The 18,566-nt window shown below is 43.3% G+C and overlaps 2 protein-coding genes across 13 annotated transcripts in view; one reads left to right on the top strand and one right to left on the bottom strand.

The window, feature by feature from the left end:
• LOC116951378 (uncharacterized) overlaps window positions 1-10,023 on the top strand; it is a 36,572-nt gene extending 26,549 nt beyond the window's left edge. Inside the window, exon 11 of the mRNA XM_076073652.1 lies at window positions 232-10,023. Within this exon, the coding sequence (XP_075929767.1) occupies window positions 232-392 (161 nt within the window). The 3' untranslated portion in view covers window positions 393-10,023. The remainder of the gene's footprint in view (window positions 1-231) is intronic.
• On the bottom strand, window positions 3,385-16,789 carry LOC116951563 (membrane progestin receptor alpha-B). Of its 12 annotated transcripts, none has more exons than XM_032970279.2 (7): window positions 16,091-16,789; window positions 14,122-14,325; window positions 12,726-12,903; window positions 11,358-12,105; window positions 10,834-10,941; window positions 10,019-10,216; window positions 3,385-8,558 (listed from the first exon to the last, which is right to left on the bottom strand). In XM_032970279.2, the coding sequence occupies exons 4-7, from the start codon at window positions 12,018-12,020 to the stop codon at window positions 8,451-8,453; spliced, it is 1,077 nt and encodes a 358-aa protein (XP_032826170.1). In that variant the 5' UTR covers window positions 12,021-12,105; window positions 12,726-12,903; window positions 14,122-14,325; window positions 16,091-16,789; the 3' UTR covers window positions 3,385-8,450. The 12 variants fall into 12 exon arrangements, with proteins under 12 accessions (XP_032826170.1, XP_032826174.1, XP_032826173.1 ...); XM_032970283.2 differs by having other exon boundaries at window positions 16,169-16,789; XM_032970282.2 differs by lacking the exon at window positions 16,091-16,789 and adding an exon at window positions 15,578-16,076 and having other exon boundaries at window positions 14,122-14,329.
• Window positions 16,790-18,566: the final 1,777 nt, after the last annotated feature.

Raw genomic sequence — 18,566 nt, 5'->3', positions numbered from 1 at the left:
AGTGACACCACATTTAGTTGATCGGCAGATTGCGTGTGGTGAGATGAAGTGTGGGTACTCCCACCTCTTTCAAAACACACTATCCATCGTCGATCAGTCGGCCAAAACACCCTATGAAGGGGGCTTGTCCAGAGCGTCCTCTAGTGGAGGCCCTTCTGCCAGCGATGATTGGAGCTAGTTATTGCAAGGGTGCACTTTCACATTTTTGCTTCCCTTTTGTGTGCACGGTAGGCTGGTGGTTTGAGGCATGTGGGCCCTCCAACCTCAACGGGCAGTTCTTCCCAAAGGGCTCCCACTACGGCCACTTTAACGGAATCAAGTGGCACTACTGGCGTGGAGCCAGCTACTCTCTCAAAGCCTCCACCATGATGATTCGTCCCGCCGACTTCTGACGGTGCACGGCGGATGCACACACGCGCGACATGTCCATCACGATGACCGTCGGCAACACAAATGCACGTCCGTCAGGGGTGTAAAAATTATTCGTACCGTTATGAGTCAGCGAATTGTTGCTATTGAAGAAATTATCTTTTTTTTTTACCCTGAGCTGTGCAGCTCTCTGATGTATTTTAGGGTTGGTACCGCGAATTGTTCGGCATGTCGTCCGATGTTCCCCTCCCCGTGCCGCATGGGAGCTTCTTTCGGGAACCGAATTCGCTCCACGATGTTTGGGGGCTACTTCAGGGACTGCATTCAGAAGAAGCTCACCGGCACGCGGAGTGAAAGGGGAACGTCAAGCCGAGCAGCATGCGATTCAACCTGAAGGTTCATTAGAGCTTTTTTTTTTAATTTGCCAGGTAAATATCACTGGACTATGAGCTCTTTTTTTTTTACAGGCGGCCATCAAAGTGGCTGATATCAATCATCAGCATGAGGGAATTTAGAGTCGCAGCCCAATAATCTAAACGCATATTTCTAAATCTGGTGGGCAAAACCGAAGGACCCTGAAAAAAATCCACGCGTCCACAGGGAGAGAACTTACGGTGCTCTACGGCGCAACTGCAAAAAAACCTAAGCAGTATTACTGTAGCGAATATAGCTACCAGTATTGTAGGGGCCACGTGACTTCATTACAAGCAACATAAGCACATGTACAGCCCTCGTTAGTTCACTGCTGGATGAGGTTCTTTCCACACCGTCCAGGTCACGAGTGATTTATTTGACCATACTTCACCACGCTAGTCAACATGGGTTTGTGAGGGCAGGGGCGCGTGGAAGTACAGGATAATACCCACTGCTGCCCACGATCTAGTCCATGTATATTCATAAATGCAACATATACCAATTGAAAATATACACATGCGATTCAATCCTTATGGCTTGAGATTGAGAATCGACATTAACCGTTCAATCGGGAGCATTGCTGCACCCTGAATACTTTGCACCCCCAATTCATTCTCCATGAAAACCCGTGGCATGACTCGAAACAATGATGTGTGTAACGCACTGATGTTTGGTGGGCTCAACTACGTTTTATGTTAGCGCTTACATTTTAACTACCTTATTTGTACAATACGTTACCGAAAGTACATAAAACGTATGCCGTAATAGACAATAGTAATGTTGGACATGATGTCGGTGTTATTGATATTGGAGTAGAGATGCAGTAAATGACAGCGCTAATTTTTGCCGGAGGAAATCTCTTAATATTGTAATGCCAGTGGTGGACATGTGGATTAAAATGATTTTGATGATGGTGCTCTATTCGTCTTCGGGAAAGCACAAAGAACCGTCAGATCGTCCATTGTAGTGGTGTAATGAACCGTTATAGCGATGTGTATTCAACCGTTTGAACGATGCACCGCACACATGACCACGGGCGCAAAGGAATTGCGACAGTGATGGGTGACATCAGACTTTATGCTCATCGCCAAGTGTCGCTAGCCCTCACTGGCTTTTCTCTGCGCTGTAATACGGCATCACCAATTCGCACCTCAACCACTTGAGGCAAGTCTGAGTCCAATGGGAAACCAATGTCACGAATGCAACAGCAGTAGTTGCTTACATCAGATGTGGAAATGGCCTACAAGAAAAGTGGTCTATTCCAACGGCTGGCGTAATTGTTTTAATTCCGCACATCGCACCATTTATATTTTCCTCGTACGGCTGATGTTCATGGAGAGCAACAACGATCATTTTACGATTGGTTGAGCCAGATAAATGTGTCAGTAGTGGAGTGTACCACACCGATGCCTCCTTCGTATTTGTGAATCGCGCATTGAGTCGTTATATACTCCATGTTACGTGCAACCAGTGGCACACTGGAGCGTTTTTTTATTTTCCATTCGTGCATCAGCTATCCGCATCTGCCATGGTCTGTGCGGATGCGGTTTGTTTGCCCCAAAAGCATTAGTATTACAAATAGGAATGGAATTAAGACAGTTCCAGGTATAAAACACATGTAGTGTAATAGAACAGTCCAATAGAATATTGTTACAATAGCTGTGCTGAAATCGTATGATTTTTGTTCACGTGCTGTTAGTCCTCTTTTAACGCATCATGCCCACCGTGGGTGAACTGCTATTGATGTCACCAATAGGAAATTATCTGAATGTTTACACATTAAACTAAACATGTTTTTTGGGGGTTGTGCGCTGAATTCAAGCATTGAGAGGGATTATCGGACTGCAGTCACCTAAAAACAGGAAAATACCATATAAACTAAACATTTTGTAAAATGGGGCCGACAATTGACTACACGGCATACCAATTTGCAAAAACCTACCGTGGTGGTGCCGCATTAATCATACAAATGGCTAAAAATCAGTGGCTCAGCAAAAGTGAGTAGCTCACAAATCTGAAGGTTGCAAATTCAATCCTGGTTGAGGCTTGACACAGCCCATCATCCCTCTGGTGTCAATAAAATGTATACCATTCAATCCTCATTTGACGCTTTCGTGACTGCAGGAATCCATACGCTTTGGTTCTTTCGGTAAAGTCACGTAGGTATAAAATAAATCACGTTTCGGGCGCAACACAAGCGTCCGTTATCAGGTGGGAAAGCAATGGTCTGCTGCTGAAGCAGACTGTTTCAGCTGCGGCAGACTGTTTCAGCTTCCTCAGCAGCAAACCACACTTTCCCACCTGATGACGGACTATTGTGTTGCGCCCGAAACGTCGTGATTTATTTTATACCTCCGTGACTTTACCGAAAGAACCAAAGAGTATAATTTATACCATTTTATGGATATACTCGCCCATGCAACAGGAACATGGAATTTCCACCACTGGTTCAGGGCTGGCAATAAATGAGAACTGCTTCAATGCTCAGTTGAGCAATAAATCACCGTGACTTTTTTTTCCTCCACGATGTAACTTAGGAAATTAGATGTATTATTACTAAGGCATGGGTTTTTTTTTTTCTACAAAGACACGAGGCAAATAGAAACCTATGCGCATCATTTTATTGTTTTAGTGCAGGTATATGCCACGCGTCACGTCATGCAAGCCACGCGTGTGATGCTATGCGGCCGTCGCACCTGGACGCAAGGGCATCAATCTTACAGCCCCCGGTCCAGGTGTGGTGCAAACCAGTGGTTTCCAACCTGTAGTCTGCGAGTCAACGGTGGTCTGCAAGGCCACAGAAAAGCGGCCCCACGGAACTGTCGCGGGTAGATACTACGGACATTCAGATAATTTCACAAAACACCATATTGTTCGTGGTCGATTGCACAACTATTTAGACTAGTCAATAAAATATTAACAATCGAAGATGGTTTCTTAAGTAACGTTTTACAACGCTTATCGAAGTAATTTTTAGACATTTTTAATTGGCGGAAGATGGTTCGCAAAACGTTTTGAGAGCTGAAGCATCTCCGCGGCTCCAGAAAGGTTGGGAACCACTGACCTTAACCATCAAACTCCCTAATCCCGGACACAAACCACTCAAATCTTTATCACATCAATTGTACTGCATTTGTAGAAATACAAAATTATCTGACCATGTGTTATGGTTTCCCAATTCTCCACTGCAAAAAAAGATATAATCTCAAATGGTTAATGAAGCACAACAAAATGTAAAACAAAATCCAGTGTAACTACGTCTCTCGTAAATTAATAACGTAAATGAAAGGCGTTAATATACGTGTACTGCTTTCCAGTTATAAAAGGGTGCAAATGCAATGGGCTATAACGCCACTCAGATTAATCATACGGATGAAGTCCCGGCTCGCTACGCTGCATTTTAAAGACAAGCAGTGCAGACGTGATGAGCCATACTGTTATCTTGAGTCTCAACCACCGGCCAGCATCCCGAATGAAGTCATGCACTGGGCCAAGCCCATTTTTTTTGTTTACAGTAAATGTCTTTAACTTTGCAGACATTCTCTAATCTACACGTTCCTTTTTTGCCTTTCAACGTAACCCCAAACATGCACACCTCTCCATGCATTGTGCACTTTTCAGCTTTTGTTCTTTTTGGTCAATGTCCACGTTACTCATCCGTGCCCATAGCAGGTTATATACAGTGCACCGATTAAAACCCGTCTTCTTTAGAAAAACACTTGATTTGAAGCTTTCGTGACCGCAGGAATCCATACTCTTTGGTTATTTCGGTAAAGTCACGTAGGTATAAAATAAAATAAACCACGTTTCGGGCGCAACACACCTGATGGACGCTTGTGTTGCGCCCGAAACGTAGTGATTTATTTTGATACCTTCGTGACTTTACTGAAAGAACCAAAGAGTATAGAAACACTGTTGTTTTTCATTTTCCAAAAAGCACTCCAACCTGCCCTCATCCGTGTTATTTTATCGCTTTGATCCCAAATTAAGCGTTTTCAGTTGTCCGACAGATAACATTTTACTGTTCAGCACGCTTAATGTACATGACTTTCGTTTTTGCACATTTATCTCGAGCCCCACTTTGCAGATTTGTTAAACTTACGTTCTTCTATAATTTCCTAGTGTTAATTTCCATATCTCGTAATTATGACATCGCCTATACAGGGACTCCTCTACCTACGAACGAGTTCGGTTCCAGAGTTCTGTTCGTAAGTAGATTTATTCATAAGTCCAACTTTACTCCTCTCGATCCAAACATATTGTACACGATCCGAACAGACAACCGGACATGCGGACAGGTTTGTTCATATACCTGAAAGTTCGAAGGTCGAATGTTCGTAAGTAGAGTAGTCTCTGTATTTAAGCATTACATTTTTCCAATAAGATGTTCAGTAAACATTCTAATGCAGCTCTGAATGACTGACACCTGTGTCACCTTGACTCCCCATTTTGCATGCATTTTGTTACTTTGTTCATCCACCCTCAAGTGAAGCTGCTCCATCCTTATAATCGGGATTTTATTATTTCTGAGAAAATGTCTTTAGGCCTCGAGTTTGCGAGAGAAATGATTGCATCAATTTACACCGACTCAAATGTCTTGTCATAATTAATGGCTCGGTTATGATCATTGATATGTCTTTGATATTCACGTCTTTTTCCAGTGATTTCCGTTAACAAAATGTGTACAAGTGTTATAATAGGAAAATTATAAAACGGGTTCGTCTTCCTAAATCTGTTTGTAAAACTGACACACCTCTGGTGTTCTGCTTACAAGTCAGCCTATTCCTATGAAAAAAAAACATGATGGGAAACCGATATTAATGACCCACCTGAAGACGATTGCATGTGTGGCGATCGAAACGTCGTGAGCTATTATTTTTTCTACCTACGTGACTTTACCGAAAGAACCAAAGAGTATGACCATTAATTATTATCAAGGCTGATAATTAACACTCAGCAACAAGGCCAAACCTTTCCAGTTAAGGAAAACATATTTAACTTTACCTATTAAGCTATTATTATAATTGATATTAACATAGTCAAAGGTTGAAATTAGTTGCATATGCTATAAAGGACTTTGCTCTATACCATGGGTTCTCAACCAGGGTTCCATAGACCCCTAAAGGGGCTGCAGGTATCATTAAGGGTCACTGAAAGACCAAAGGATCTTGCAGGGGTATGAAAGTGACAAGGAGGTTGCAATTAATCTATACACCAGCTACTATACTAATCCCCAACCCTAACCAACGATGCAACTGTCAGAGCAACTCACCACCTTCGTCATTGACACCACTCTATAACAGCAAGGCGTGTGGCGTACAATACTGTCATGGAAGGGTATTTTGGGTGACGATTCTTCTTCGGAAGATAGTGCAAAAACAAATTTCACTGGCATAGCTGGAAGCGGCGTTACAATGAAGTAGGTGGTGATTTTATTTTATCTGTGCTTCTACACCAATCTCAATATGGTGTCTAATTATTTGCTTTGGCTACAAATACAGGTTGACAGGTTCAGTGGCATTTCAGTAGTGGTTTAAAGAGGTCCCAAGTCCAACAAGATGAGGTTGAGAATCACTGCTGTATACTGCACATTAAGAGTATACACTGTATATAAATATATGTGCACACCAAGATTACTGTACGTATACAGTATAGTTATAACTCTATACATCTGTAGTAACAACGTTGCTAATAGTGCACTCTATTCAAAATGCTTCTTCAAATTCCTTTTAGGCTAAGTTGCATCATTAATACATTTGCGCATGCAGCCAACACATGCAAAAGAATTGCTTAATAAAATGTAAATTTTGTTAACACTCGTCAGTGTTAGTTATTAACTGTTAAGTGTACCGATGGCCCATTTAATGGCATGTATAACACACTCCCCATCAACGGCCCACACACACACACCTGTGCAATATGCCTTCCATCACGCCACCCACTCAACACAGAAATTGTTAGCGTGTGCGCGTCATTGCACATGACAATCGTAAACTACTCTCCAATGGGTAACACACGCCATGCCCTCGACCTCACTAATGTCCCATTCTCATCACGTTCAAGCTCGTGAATTCACATGCCAAAGCACAAAACATGTACGCACCAGTGCATCATACTCCTTCAATGAATTCACATGTACATTCAAGATGGCGTCGTTTCTGTGTGGCTGTGTCACGTTACACGTGCACAATAACTTCCCATCCACATCACATTCTTACTGGCTCTCCGTTATCAGACAAAAATGTGCATTCAGTTACCAGCTTACACATTTTTCAAGCTACCCTTTATGGGCTACTAGTTACACGCATTCACCTTGGGACCAACACGGATACGTGTGGGTCACTTGCTACTACTTAACATAGCACACTGCATTCGTGTTAATGTCACATGCATGCACGCACACACTACCAATTTCTCACTAGAGTAATGACAACCACACATCACTGTCCAGTCTGCAATATATCACACAATAGCTTTTCGCTCACAAATAAAACCCACAATTCCACAGGTTCACGCTCATTAATTCACACTTTCTCAATCTCACAAGCAAATGCCAGTACAATGGCTGTCTTACTATATAGTACTGTACCGTGTTACAGTGTTTCATGGAAATAACATGGGTGAATATGCAATTTCCTGCATATAATGGCGTTTTATGGGGTGCCTCTAAATATGTATTTTAATTTGATGAAAAACCGTGCTCCAAACGTTAAGAAGAATTGAACATCGTACAAAGCGATGACTTATTGTTCACTGCATCTCCACGCTGCGCTGGAACGTCGTCCGCCAGTTACAGTCTTAGTCGAGCACCGTACAGCAACCACTCTGGTATTGGATTGCGACTTCCGCGAATTCACCTGTGATTTATTTGCATTGATTTCAGTGGTGTATTCTTCTTACCTTTCCTCATATTTCTTTTCCAATGTAAATCATTTTACACCGAGCAACGTAAACAACATAAGCTGTAAATTTGGCTAAAGTTTGGTCTTCATGGAAATAACAGGAACTTGCCCGGTATTGAAGACACAATGTACAACACATACACAATACACTAATACAGACTTACCCAGCACATTCTTACCATATTTTTTTGTTGTCCTTCCACCTGCATTATCACGGTTGACTACGTACGGTGCGAAAGAAGTTCAACATGCATACATTCTCGAGATACACCCACTGAGTGTTTGTCAATTACTCTCTCGTGTCACAGAGACAATAACCCATGCATGTTGCACGAGGTGCAAACCTCCGCTCATTGAAAGAACATGCACACACTCACCAATGTACTGTGCGCTTACTAAGGTGTTATACATAAGGGTACGATTTTGGCATTGTAATGTTTAGCAGAATTTACGTTTGAGGTGCAAAAGAAAAATGACAGAAATTTCACAAAATCCTGTGGAGCAATGCCCCCTTCCCCTACCCTGACATATCTCAATTTTAAATGAACTTTATATTCAAATTCACAATATTCGTGACCACCATGAACTACGTGCCAAAATCGCAGCCCTAGCTGTATATATGCTCACCCATTAACCCCCTCCCATACGCACTGTAACTGCACATGCCCCGCAGAGCATCGTGGGGGCAAGTACCTTCATGCCCTGATCGTGCAAATCTTAAGCTGTTGAAACATCTATGAGCCTCAGGACAAGACAGAAAGCTCCCTACTTGTCCTTATTGGCGAGCTGCTTCCTCATCTGTAAAGTGCACAGTGCAGCAGTGGCTATGCTGAGTCCAGCCAGCGCTCCAAAGGACATCAGAGCCCACCTCACCTGGGGAATGAGGAAAACACCAACTCTCAACGGTTAATTACAATTTCTCCTGTTGTTGTGATATGAGACAATGGTGCAAGATATGGCAGGTGCTTCAAATGATGCTCTATTGAAACGTGGGAGCCCTTCAGTGTGTGTGTGTTGTTTTTTGGGAGGGGGCTAGAATGTCATTGCCCGAGGTCAATACCAGTAAATATTGAAGCACAGGCTCTGTAAGATTCTATAATTCATAATTCATAATAATAAAGATTCTACATTGATTTATGGGCATTGTGTAGTCAAGAAGTAATCTAGTGAAAGAAACCGATTCAACTGGATTGAGAGAGGAATGCAATCCATCACCAGAGGTTGTATTTGTCGGTCCCAATCATATGCAAAATAGTTTTCATGAAAATAGTAAATTTCACTTAATTGCATAATTCGCATCACCCGATAATATACAGAAATATCGATGTGTAAACGTTCCCAAATTGATGTATTTTATTTCTCCAAGTAAACCAAATCCTGAACCATCTAATACATGTTTTATGCAGCTCTACAAACTAATGGCCTGTGAAAGACTAAATTGTAAAAGAATATTGGCGAGTCACCTGTCATTAATGAGGTTGCTATATAGTTTATTACTTCAAGCCAATGACTGCCATTGAGCAGAGGAACTAATGAGAATAAAAGAAAAGTGTATCAAGAGCCAGTTATTGTGTACACAAACAGGACTGTAAAACCCTTTAAAAATACACAAGTGTATCACTTGTAAATGTCAATGTGGTGTAGATAAATTAGGTCCAGTGTCATAAGAGGACATTATAAAAACGTGGCCTCCACTGCACAATACCTTCGAAACGTTTAGTTACTTTATAACACGAAAAATATGCTTGAGAACGAAATTTGGTAAAGTTTGTTGACTCTACATTACCGAGTTAGCTCTTCAAAGATTAGTGCACTTTTCACATTTTTTTATTCCGTGACCATGTCTAAAGGACTTATTTTAGAAATTGAGCTGTATGATACCATCTTTTCAGAAACCCAAACTTTATTGTGGCTCTAATAACTTGAGATATTTCAGACATTCAAAAAGTCTAATAAAATTAGGTTAACACATTTTGTTCAGAGTTTTCCATTAAATCTCAGAATACATCTCTGAAGTTATCGGGTTAAAATGAGTCATTATGAACGTTTTCAATGATTCAGTTGTTTTTTAAAGGTTCATGGTGATTTTAAAATACAAGTTTCATCAAGAGTTGTTGTATAGATGCTATCGCCATATCAGCTAAAAATTCTGCGGGGACCTGAACGTTGTGCTTAAAGGTAATTTGTGTTTCTTTCCGTTTTTAAAGAAGATCTGAGATGATCAGGTGTGGGACTTATTGATATATTGGTTCAGTTGACACAGTGAGCAATTAACCATTATGAAAAAAATGTTGTACAAGATGCATGATAATGAAAATAAATCTAAATCTCACCTCAACGTCGGAGTGATTCCTTCCATTGTGACGCTTTAAAAAATCCAAGTGAACAGCCTCGATCTGCGTGATCGTGCACAAAGACAGCAGCACGTGGAAGATCTGGTGGCTGTGCCCCAGCACGTTGAAGCGGCCCGGTTTTAGCTGCTCTGGTAGTGGGAATGTGAAGAATACAGCCGACAGCAGAAAGAAGGCCACCTAGGGACACAAAAGAAAAAAGATCCCCTACTGCGTATAGCATTCATAGACTGCAAGGCCAATTGCTGTTAGCAAGCACATTCATTAATGTCTGTATGGCACAAGAGGAGGTGGTTGTGGCCATTAGTACCATGCCTGCCCATCTGTCTCCCCAGTGCTGATGTTTATACGCCACACCAGGTGCTCATTTAAGACTGGGTCGACTTTCGGTAGGCCCAGGCTGGTCCGGACGCATTTGCCACTAATGTTTAGCCGTGGCTGGAAATTGAACCAAGGGTTACAAGGTTCATAGTGTAGTGTTGCGCTAACCCAGGGTTCGGCAACCTGCAACTCCGGAGCCGCATGCGGTGCTTTACAAACTGTTTTGTTACGTAATGTATGTACGTATTCACATGCATTGCGGCTCTTGAAATAGTGAATTTTGTACCGAATTCTAAAAAAATATTCTCTTGTTATTTGGTTACTGACCCCTGCGCTAACCACTGTGCCACCGCTCTACTACTCTCCACACCTTGGAATACACACACACAATGACGGTGATGATGATAATTTGTGACGGTGATGGTTCTGATGAAGGAGAAGTGGAAGGCTCATGTGATGATGCCCTGAGCTTGCACCTGAGCTACGTGGAAGACGAATGCTGGATCGTGGTTTGGGCTTGATGTGACGAGACGGTGAGCGATGGGCGAGATGACCACCACATACGCCACAGCACACGGTAGCACCTGCGCACACCATGGAGAAAAACACCATCGCTATTCTCATTCTCCATTGTTTTTAAATCTCGTGATAAAGACAATGTTGTTGAACAAAATAGTGTAACTATATCCATTAATATTTGTTAATGCTCAAGCTATATGGGCTTCATGACCACACATATGTGAACTGCACATCTAGGATCAAACTCCACTACCACGTAAAAAATCTCCCATGTGTTTTCGGGTTGTGCCATATGTTTTTCAGTATAACGTCCGGCCTATCTCTCCATGTGCTGGGAGCTTCTTCAGGAAAAGGAACTGAATTGAAAAGTTGCTGAAGTAGCTCCCCCTGCACGTGAGAGTGAAATACCATGCCAAAGAACATGTGGTACAACCCAAAAACACATCTACAGCACAATTGCAAAAACCATACAAAGTAACACCTTAAAAAGCTTGCGCCCGAGTGAGTGGGGCATTCGGAAGCACAGGTTGGCGAAGCAACACCCAGCACAGGAGAGCCACGCGAGCATCCAGGTAGTTGGCAGGTAGACATCGTCGCGGAGGAACGCAAAGCCACCGGGTCCAGCGCAGTAGAAGTAGTGTCCCACAGCACTGCCGTACTGGTACAGCGCCACGCCCACGTAGTCGAGGAAGAAGAAGCCGTAGTGCGCCAACTCGGAGCGCGAGTGGAAGAGGTGCGCCACCGTGCTCAGCGCCATGTAGGCCGCTCCAGAAAGTGCCAAGAGAAAGAAAGGCCACGACGCGATGTCTGCGCGGGTGGCGGCCAACTCAGGGATCTTGCCGACGCGGGCCAGCACAAGAAGCGTGCCCAAGAGATGCGTCCACACGTTGGCGATCTCGTTGTGCCGAGCAAAAAGGCTCAGCGCGTAGAAGCGCCACGGCTGGCCCGGCGGCCGGTAGCCAGACGTGATGTACTTCTCGTGGAAGACGATGGGCACTTCTCGGAAAGTGCGGCACACTGACGAGATGGTGGGGGACGAAGGTGACGACGACAGTGGGCGGTTGGCTAACGCTGCCAGCACGCTCGGCAGGCGAGCCAAGTTGATGTAGGCCCGGCCAATCTGTTCCCCGATTACGGTGGCCATCGTGACCGAGGACTTGCGAGTTTTCCCACGGAGGAAGAGATGCCAACTCACTGTCGTCTTTTTTACTTGAATCCCTGCCTCTGTTCTGAAATTGAGTGCCAACCGTTAGTGGGCAAATGTAAATAGAAAAAGCAAGCACTGCAAATATTAACATATACGGCTTCCCTTTCAGAGGGAATATTAAGTCTACACTACTTGGCAACATCAACGCACATATAAAGTGTTTCATATATTTCATATATGTTTATAAGTTATTACTGTTGTTTCATATGTGAGGAAAGTGAGTTCTGACACTATTGATATTGTGATCTAATGACATGCCAGATATTCATCCAATCATACTATCCTTGGTTTGCGCTTACCCATTAGTGGTCCTTTTCAATTCCTTCTGTTTTAACTCTGTTTAAAGTTGATAAAATATAAATGGAAAATATTTCCTCAGCTTTCACGTAGGGTTAGACGATAGGATTACGGTTTGGATTTGGGGTTAAGCATTTCAGGTTAGGGACAATATTACCCAACAATGCTTTTCTTTCCACGAATATGCAGGGATGGTAGTCTCGGCCTAACATTTTACATCTTTCCTTTATATCTCATGGCCGGGAATCTAACTCAGCTCACCAGGCATACACAGTTTTGCACTAATCTGAAATACTGAATTAAAACATACAAGTGGAGGTACATTGTGATATGATAAACGCTTACCTTTCTGAGTTGTGAAGCTATGTATGCAAGAGTTCCTCTGCAATTAGTAAACATGCAGGTGACCAGAGTCCATCGGTGTTGCCAACACAGAGGGCCCGTCAACGGGTTGCCAGGGAGATGCCATTACTTCTGAAAGTGGCCACACCCTGAGAAAACCGGCTTCATGGCACTCCAGCAACTGCGTTTCAACACACAATTAATCACACCCAGCAACGCAATAAACAATAGACAGCAAATGCCACATCACAGTTTAGCTTAAGACACCTGCTTTAAAAATATATAATGGCAATGAAGTAAACATAAACACTCCACGATCTGGATTGTGTGGCAAGGCCCTCTTCCAGCAGTAGATTGACAAAACATGTTAGGTATATATGATAATTGTTAATAGCCTGATGCATGCAACGTTCATAGGACCCGATTATTTTGTTGATGGAAATTTTTTTTTTATGATTTTGGGTATAAAGGTGAAATTAAGACTCATAAGTGTAGGAATGAGATGTTTTTGGGGCCATGCTGTCAACATAAATAAGCTGATGACCCATGACGTCCATGGCTTTACTTGACATATGAGGAAATGCCTATGGCCAAATTACCCGGAATGCACCCCATCTTGTCACAAGCAAATACAGTATAAGAAAAAAACTGTTCCATGTCTCTAAATATAAATAAATAACCCCCTATTTTTTCTCCATCAGCCTCATCGTTTCCCAGATCATTATTATCAAGCAGCATTCGTTTAAGTCAACTCTACACTGCTTTAAACATTCTAGGTATACTGTAAAAAAACCTGAGATTCGCGGATGACAAATTTGGTTGATTGGAAGAAAGCTGCGTTGTACTGATGGAAAGTGTTCATATGCTGAATAAGTTAGGAAAGATTTCGATTTAAAGCTTTCGTGACTGCAAGGATTCATCTTCTTGGTTCTTTCGGTAAAGTCACGTAGAATGAGAATAAAACAATAAAACAAAATAAGACAATAAAATTCTCACGACGTTTCGGCCACAACACAAGTAGCCTTCTTCAGGTGAAGGAACATAACTGTCGGGACGACAGCGCTTCAATGAACGCTGCTAAGATTCGCAGCGTCTTTTAAGCTAGGTGGGAGAAGTAAAGCGCCTTGACAAAGGAGTTTACATATCAAACAGGAGAATTTAGCATTGAAATAGCTGTGTTAAAGTGTTGGATCAGCAGGGTGCTAAAGTCAGAAATTAGCACGGAACTGGGGAGATGAGCATGATGTTCATGTGAGGGATTATTAGCATGTGACTGGTCACGGAAATAGCTATGGGGGGAAGGAAGCGATGCGGGCCTAAGACGGGTACTTTGCATGGACTAAGCACCATCATCGTTCAACAAAGCGGGTGTTAAATCGCCTGCTGCAGTGGGGCCTACATGCAGGAAGCTGAGCCGCAGTGCAGCAGAATCCATTGTTCCGTATTTGTATGGTGCCAAGTCCACTCTTGTCTCCAGAAAGAACAAAAAACGACCTTGCTTCGTGAAGCGCTGTACGCCAAAGTGCCCCCACCACCCCGACACGACCTTCATTGGATAGGCGTACGGGGGAGGTCCTCATCCAGAGATGAATTGACAAAAGTTCTGTCTTGTACAAACAAACAAAAAAACAAATACTTGCGTACAAACAAGTACACACGTTATCGCCCAGCGGCTACGCAATTTTGGCCTTCTTATTTCCAAGTCTCGCTTTGTAAATTGCCGTGTCTACCCGAGCCGTGATTAAAAACAAAACCCCACTCGTGTAAGTATTTAACATACCGTTCGGGGTTGGTGTTTGCCAGCACCACGCACACCGGCCGCATTTGTCTCCCCCCATATATGCCGATTGCTTACACACCGCACGGGGGTAATATGAAATTCAAGGCCGGGTCCACAGATACATCGCCACTGGTTTGTTGGTGACCGCGAGCCCGAATCGACCACGGGTGCGCTAACCACTGCGCCACCGCTCCCCCGCACGCAAGCGCTTCACGGAATCATAAACCTTGTCAATCACTCATCAGTTGCCTATCTTATTTACAGACCAACTCATTCTATACCTTTATTGGTCAACAACACTTCCCCCCTCTCCCCCACACACAAGTGCCGCTTATAAATCTCAACGTGCATCAACAAGGGGTGAAACACACAAAACAAAATAAGACGCAATTAACAAAACACAAAAAAAATTCCCCGCATTGAAACGGCTGCACGCCGTGCCGACCTTCAAAAACTAAATTTCCCTGTACAAGAAGACTACGGGGGTTTAAAACCCCGCATGGGTTCTTCACGCGGTACGCGGACTCATCAGTAGTGCAGTAGCCGCCACCGTACAACGATGTGCGAATCGGCCCAGCACGCACACTGACCGGCGTGGTGAAGTATGGTCAACCTCCCCCCCCCACCCCACTCCCACCGCCGCCGCCGCCACCCCTCATGACCGACGCAGCGTGCGAAGGCCCTCATCCAGCAATGGGCCGACAAGAATAATAATAATAAATTATTACTCGCACAAGTATGTGTGTTACATTACAAGCGCATGCAACGCTACAACAGTAAGCAATGTTTACTATACAGTGCAGCGTACAAGAGGGTGGTCCACATGTCTTGTGACCTCCCCCCCCATGAATTGACGCCCCTAAATATTTGCAACCCCTCTTCTGCATAAAATTAATAGTTTAAATAAACCCTACTTAAAAAATATATAATATATTAAGTTTTCCATAATTAAATTGTAGGGGGCGGGTGGGATCACAAGACATCTGGACCAGCCGTGTACAGTACGGTGTACCGCAATGCCCGGGCGGACTTTAAACCCGCATCTCAATCCACCGCTTATTTACACAACGTTCACCTTTTAACAAGGAGAAGGAGAAGACGACGCACTCGCCGTCCGGGCTGGTACACCACGAGTGTGTGTGTTGTGTTGTTGTGTTGTGTGTAACGATATTTATAAACTGTGGCGAACATTTACACGCTCGGGTTGAGGGCTCTCGCCGGGCGGCTCCTCCATGCAGTGGCCGTCAAACAACTACGACTTTGTACCACACACACCACACATACACCACACACACCACACCACACACTAATTACTTAACAAACGCACACTTGCGTCTTCAATTTCTAAAACCCCTCTTCCCTCACCGTCAAACAAACACAAAAAGATAAACCCCGAAGGCGAACGACGTAATGGTTATTTTATAACGAATAAATCGTCCCAGCGACTCTGGATACGCGGCCACCCACAGCTTAGTTACGCAACGGAGTGACGGCCTTTTTATCCACACACACACACCAACCCCCCGCCAACACTCATGTAAGATAGCTTTAAATCGAAATTCATGTAAGATAATGTCGCAGTACAAACTTTGAGGGGAATTTCTTTGTTGTTGTTGTTGTTGCTGTTGTCCTCGTCACATATCACAACAACTCCCATCCTCGTTACCGTTTCGTTCACCGGCGCCGGTGAGAAAGCGACAAGTCCGGCCGGCGAACGCCGCCTCTGTTGTTGGCGATGTTGTCTTCAAAGGACAGCGAAGTTTGTCGGAGAAGACGGCCGTCGCTTGCTTGGTCTCTTTTTTTTAAATGATTCAGATCTCACAATCACACCGACAGAGGTCGTCGTCGTCACCTCTTCATTGTTTTAATTGTAGTGCAAAAGGATGAAGATGAGGTCGCGTTCCGCCCCCCCCCCCCCGCATGCTCGGCTCTGTGCTTCCATTCATTTGCCGTTTCCAACAAACTCGCTTTGGTTGTCACAGCTGAAAAGGAACCTTCTGTTCGCCAAAGATGTTATTTAACAACAGAAATACAAATTAAAAGACGACGGTCCAGGTTATTTCTAGTCCAATGATTATAGGCACGTAATATTCAAAATACAGTGAAACCTTGGATTGCGAGTAACTTGGTCTGCGAGTGTTTTGCAAGACGAGCAAAATTTTTTAAATGAATAATAATTTGATAAACGAGCGAGGTCTTGCAATACGAGCAATACGTGTACAGTATAACGCTTTATCTGCCGAGCGTCACGTGATCACAACTGAGCCAATGGTTCTTCTCTCTCTGCGGGATTGTGGGTAATCATCTCCCATGCTCAGTCTCAGTCGGCGTGCCTCACTCGTATAGTCAGCATCCGTGCGAGCGTATACTGTTTACTATAGTACTATAGTGGTGTGACCACGTGTATACTGTTTACTACAGTGCTATAGTGTTGTGACCACGTGTATACTGTTTACTATAGTACTATAGTGTTGTGACCACGTGTATACTGTTTACTATAGTACTATAGTGTTGTGACCACGTGTGTACTGTTTACTACAGTACTATAGTGTTGTGACCACGTGTATACTGTTTACTATAGTACTATAGTGTTGTGACCACGTGTATACTGTTTACTATAGTACTATAGTGTTGTGACCACGTGTGTACTGTTTACTACAGTACTATAGTGTTGTGACCACGTGTATACTGTTTACTACAGTAATATAGTGTTGTGACCACGTGTATACTGTTTACTATAGTACTGTAGTGTTGTGACCACGTGTATACTGTTTACTATAGTGTTGTGACCACGTGTATACTGTTTACTACAGTACTATAGTGTTGTGACCACGTGTGTACTGTTTACTATAGTACTATAGTGTTGTGACCACGTGTATACTGTTTACTATAGTACTGTAGTGTTGTGACCACGTGTATACTGTTTACTACAGTACTGTAGTGTTGTGACCACGTGTATACTGTTTACTACAGTACTGTAGTGTTGTGACCACGTGTATACTGTTTACTACAGTACTATAGTGTTGTGACCACGTGTATACTGTTTACTACAGTACTATAGTGTTGTGACGACGTGTATACTGTTTACTACAGTAATATAGTGTTGTGACCACGTGTATACTGTTTACTATAGTACTGTAGTGTTGTGACCACGTGTATACTGTTTACTACAGTACTGTAGTGTTGTGACCACGTGTGTACTGTTTACTACAGTACTATAGTGTTGTGACCACGTGTATACAGTATACGCGTGGTCACAGTATACGCGTGGTCACAACACTATAGTACTGCAGTAAACAGTATACACGTCACAACACTATAGTACTGTAGTAAACAGTATACGCGTGGTCACAACACTATAGTACTGTAGTAAACAGTATACACGCTCGTATACTATGTTCATCGGTTATACATATTTTAAAAGAGTATTTGTACACTCTGCAACTTCATATATTGAATGGATATCTCTATCATTTGTTGAACATAGTGGCATATTCTTTGCGTCTTTCAATAAAGCCACAGAGATAGAAAAATAATCAAAAAGAAAAAAATTATCACGTTTCGAGCGCAACACAAGCAATCGTCATTAGGTCAAATATAGCGGGAGAGCTGCTGAAGCAGGATGTTATATAGGTTTGAGATGGGTGTAGCCCAAGGGTAAGTGGGGTGGGGCTAGAGATGGAATTTGCATGTAAATGTAAGATCGGAGGGCGCCACCGAAGCTGTGGAGGTGGCCATTGTATTATAAGAGATTAGCATGTCAATGTAAGAGAACCACCGCAACGGTGGCTGTGTTAGTGAGACATTTAGCCTGTTAAAAAACGAGAGCCACCGAGGGAAAGTACTGCATCATAAATGTATGGTGGCATAGATCTATGATGCAGTACTTTCGATGAGAGGCTGGTGGCTCATACAGACTTCATCTAGAACCAAACCTTGGACTGTGAGCTGACCATAAGATGGCAGTAAAGCAAATGGATGCATGTTTAAAGGATGTCTCATCCATCCTCACACATTCGCACTACACAAACAACACGCACACCTTCCGCACTCGACATCACACA

Source organism: Petromyzon marinus, chromosome 43, assembly GCF_048934315.1.
Source record: "Petromyzon marinus isolate PM22_M1 ecotype Great Lakes invasive population chromosome 43, UKy_Petmar_22M1.pri1.0, whole genome shotgun sequence".
Taxonomy (NCBI): Eukaryota; Metazoa; Chordata; class Hyperoartia; order Petromyzontiformes; family Petromyzontidae; genus Petromyzon; species Petromyzon marinus.
Note: the sequence above shows the minus strand (reverse complement) of the source record. Positions and strands in the feature narration are given on the sequence as shown.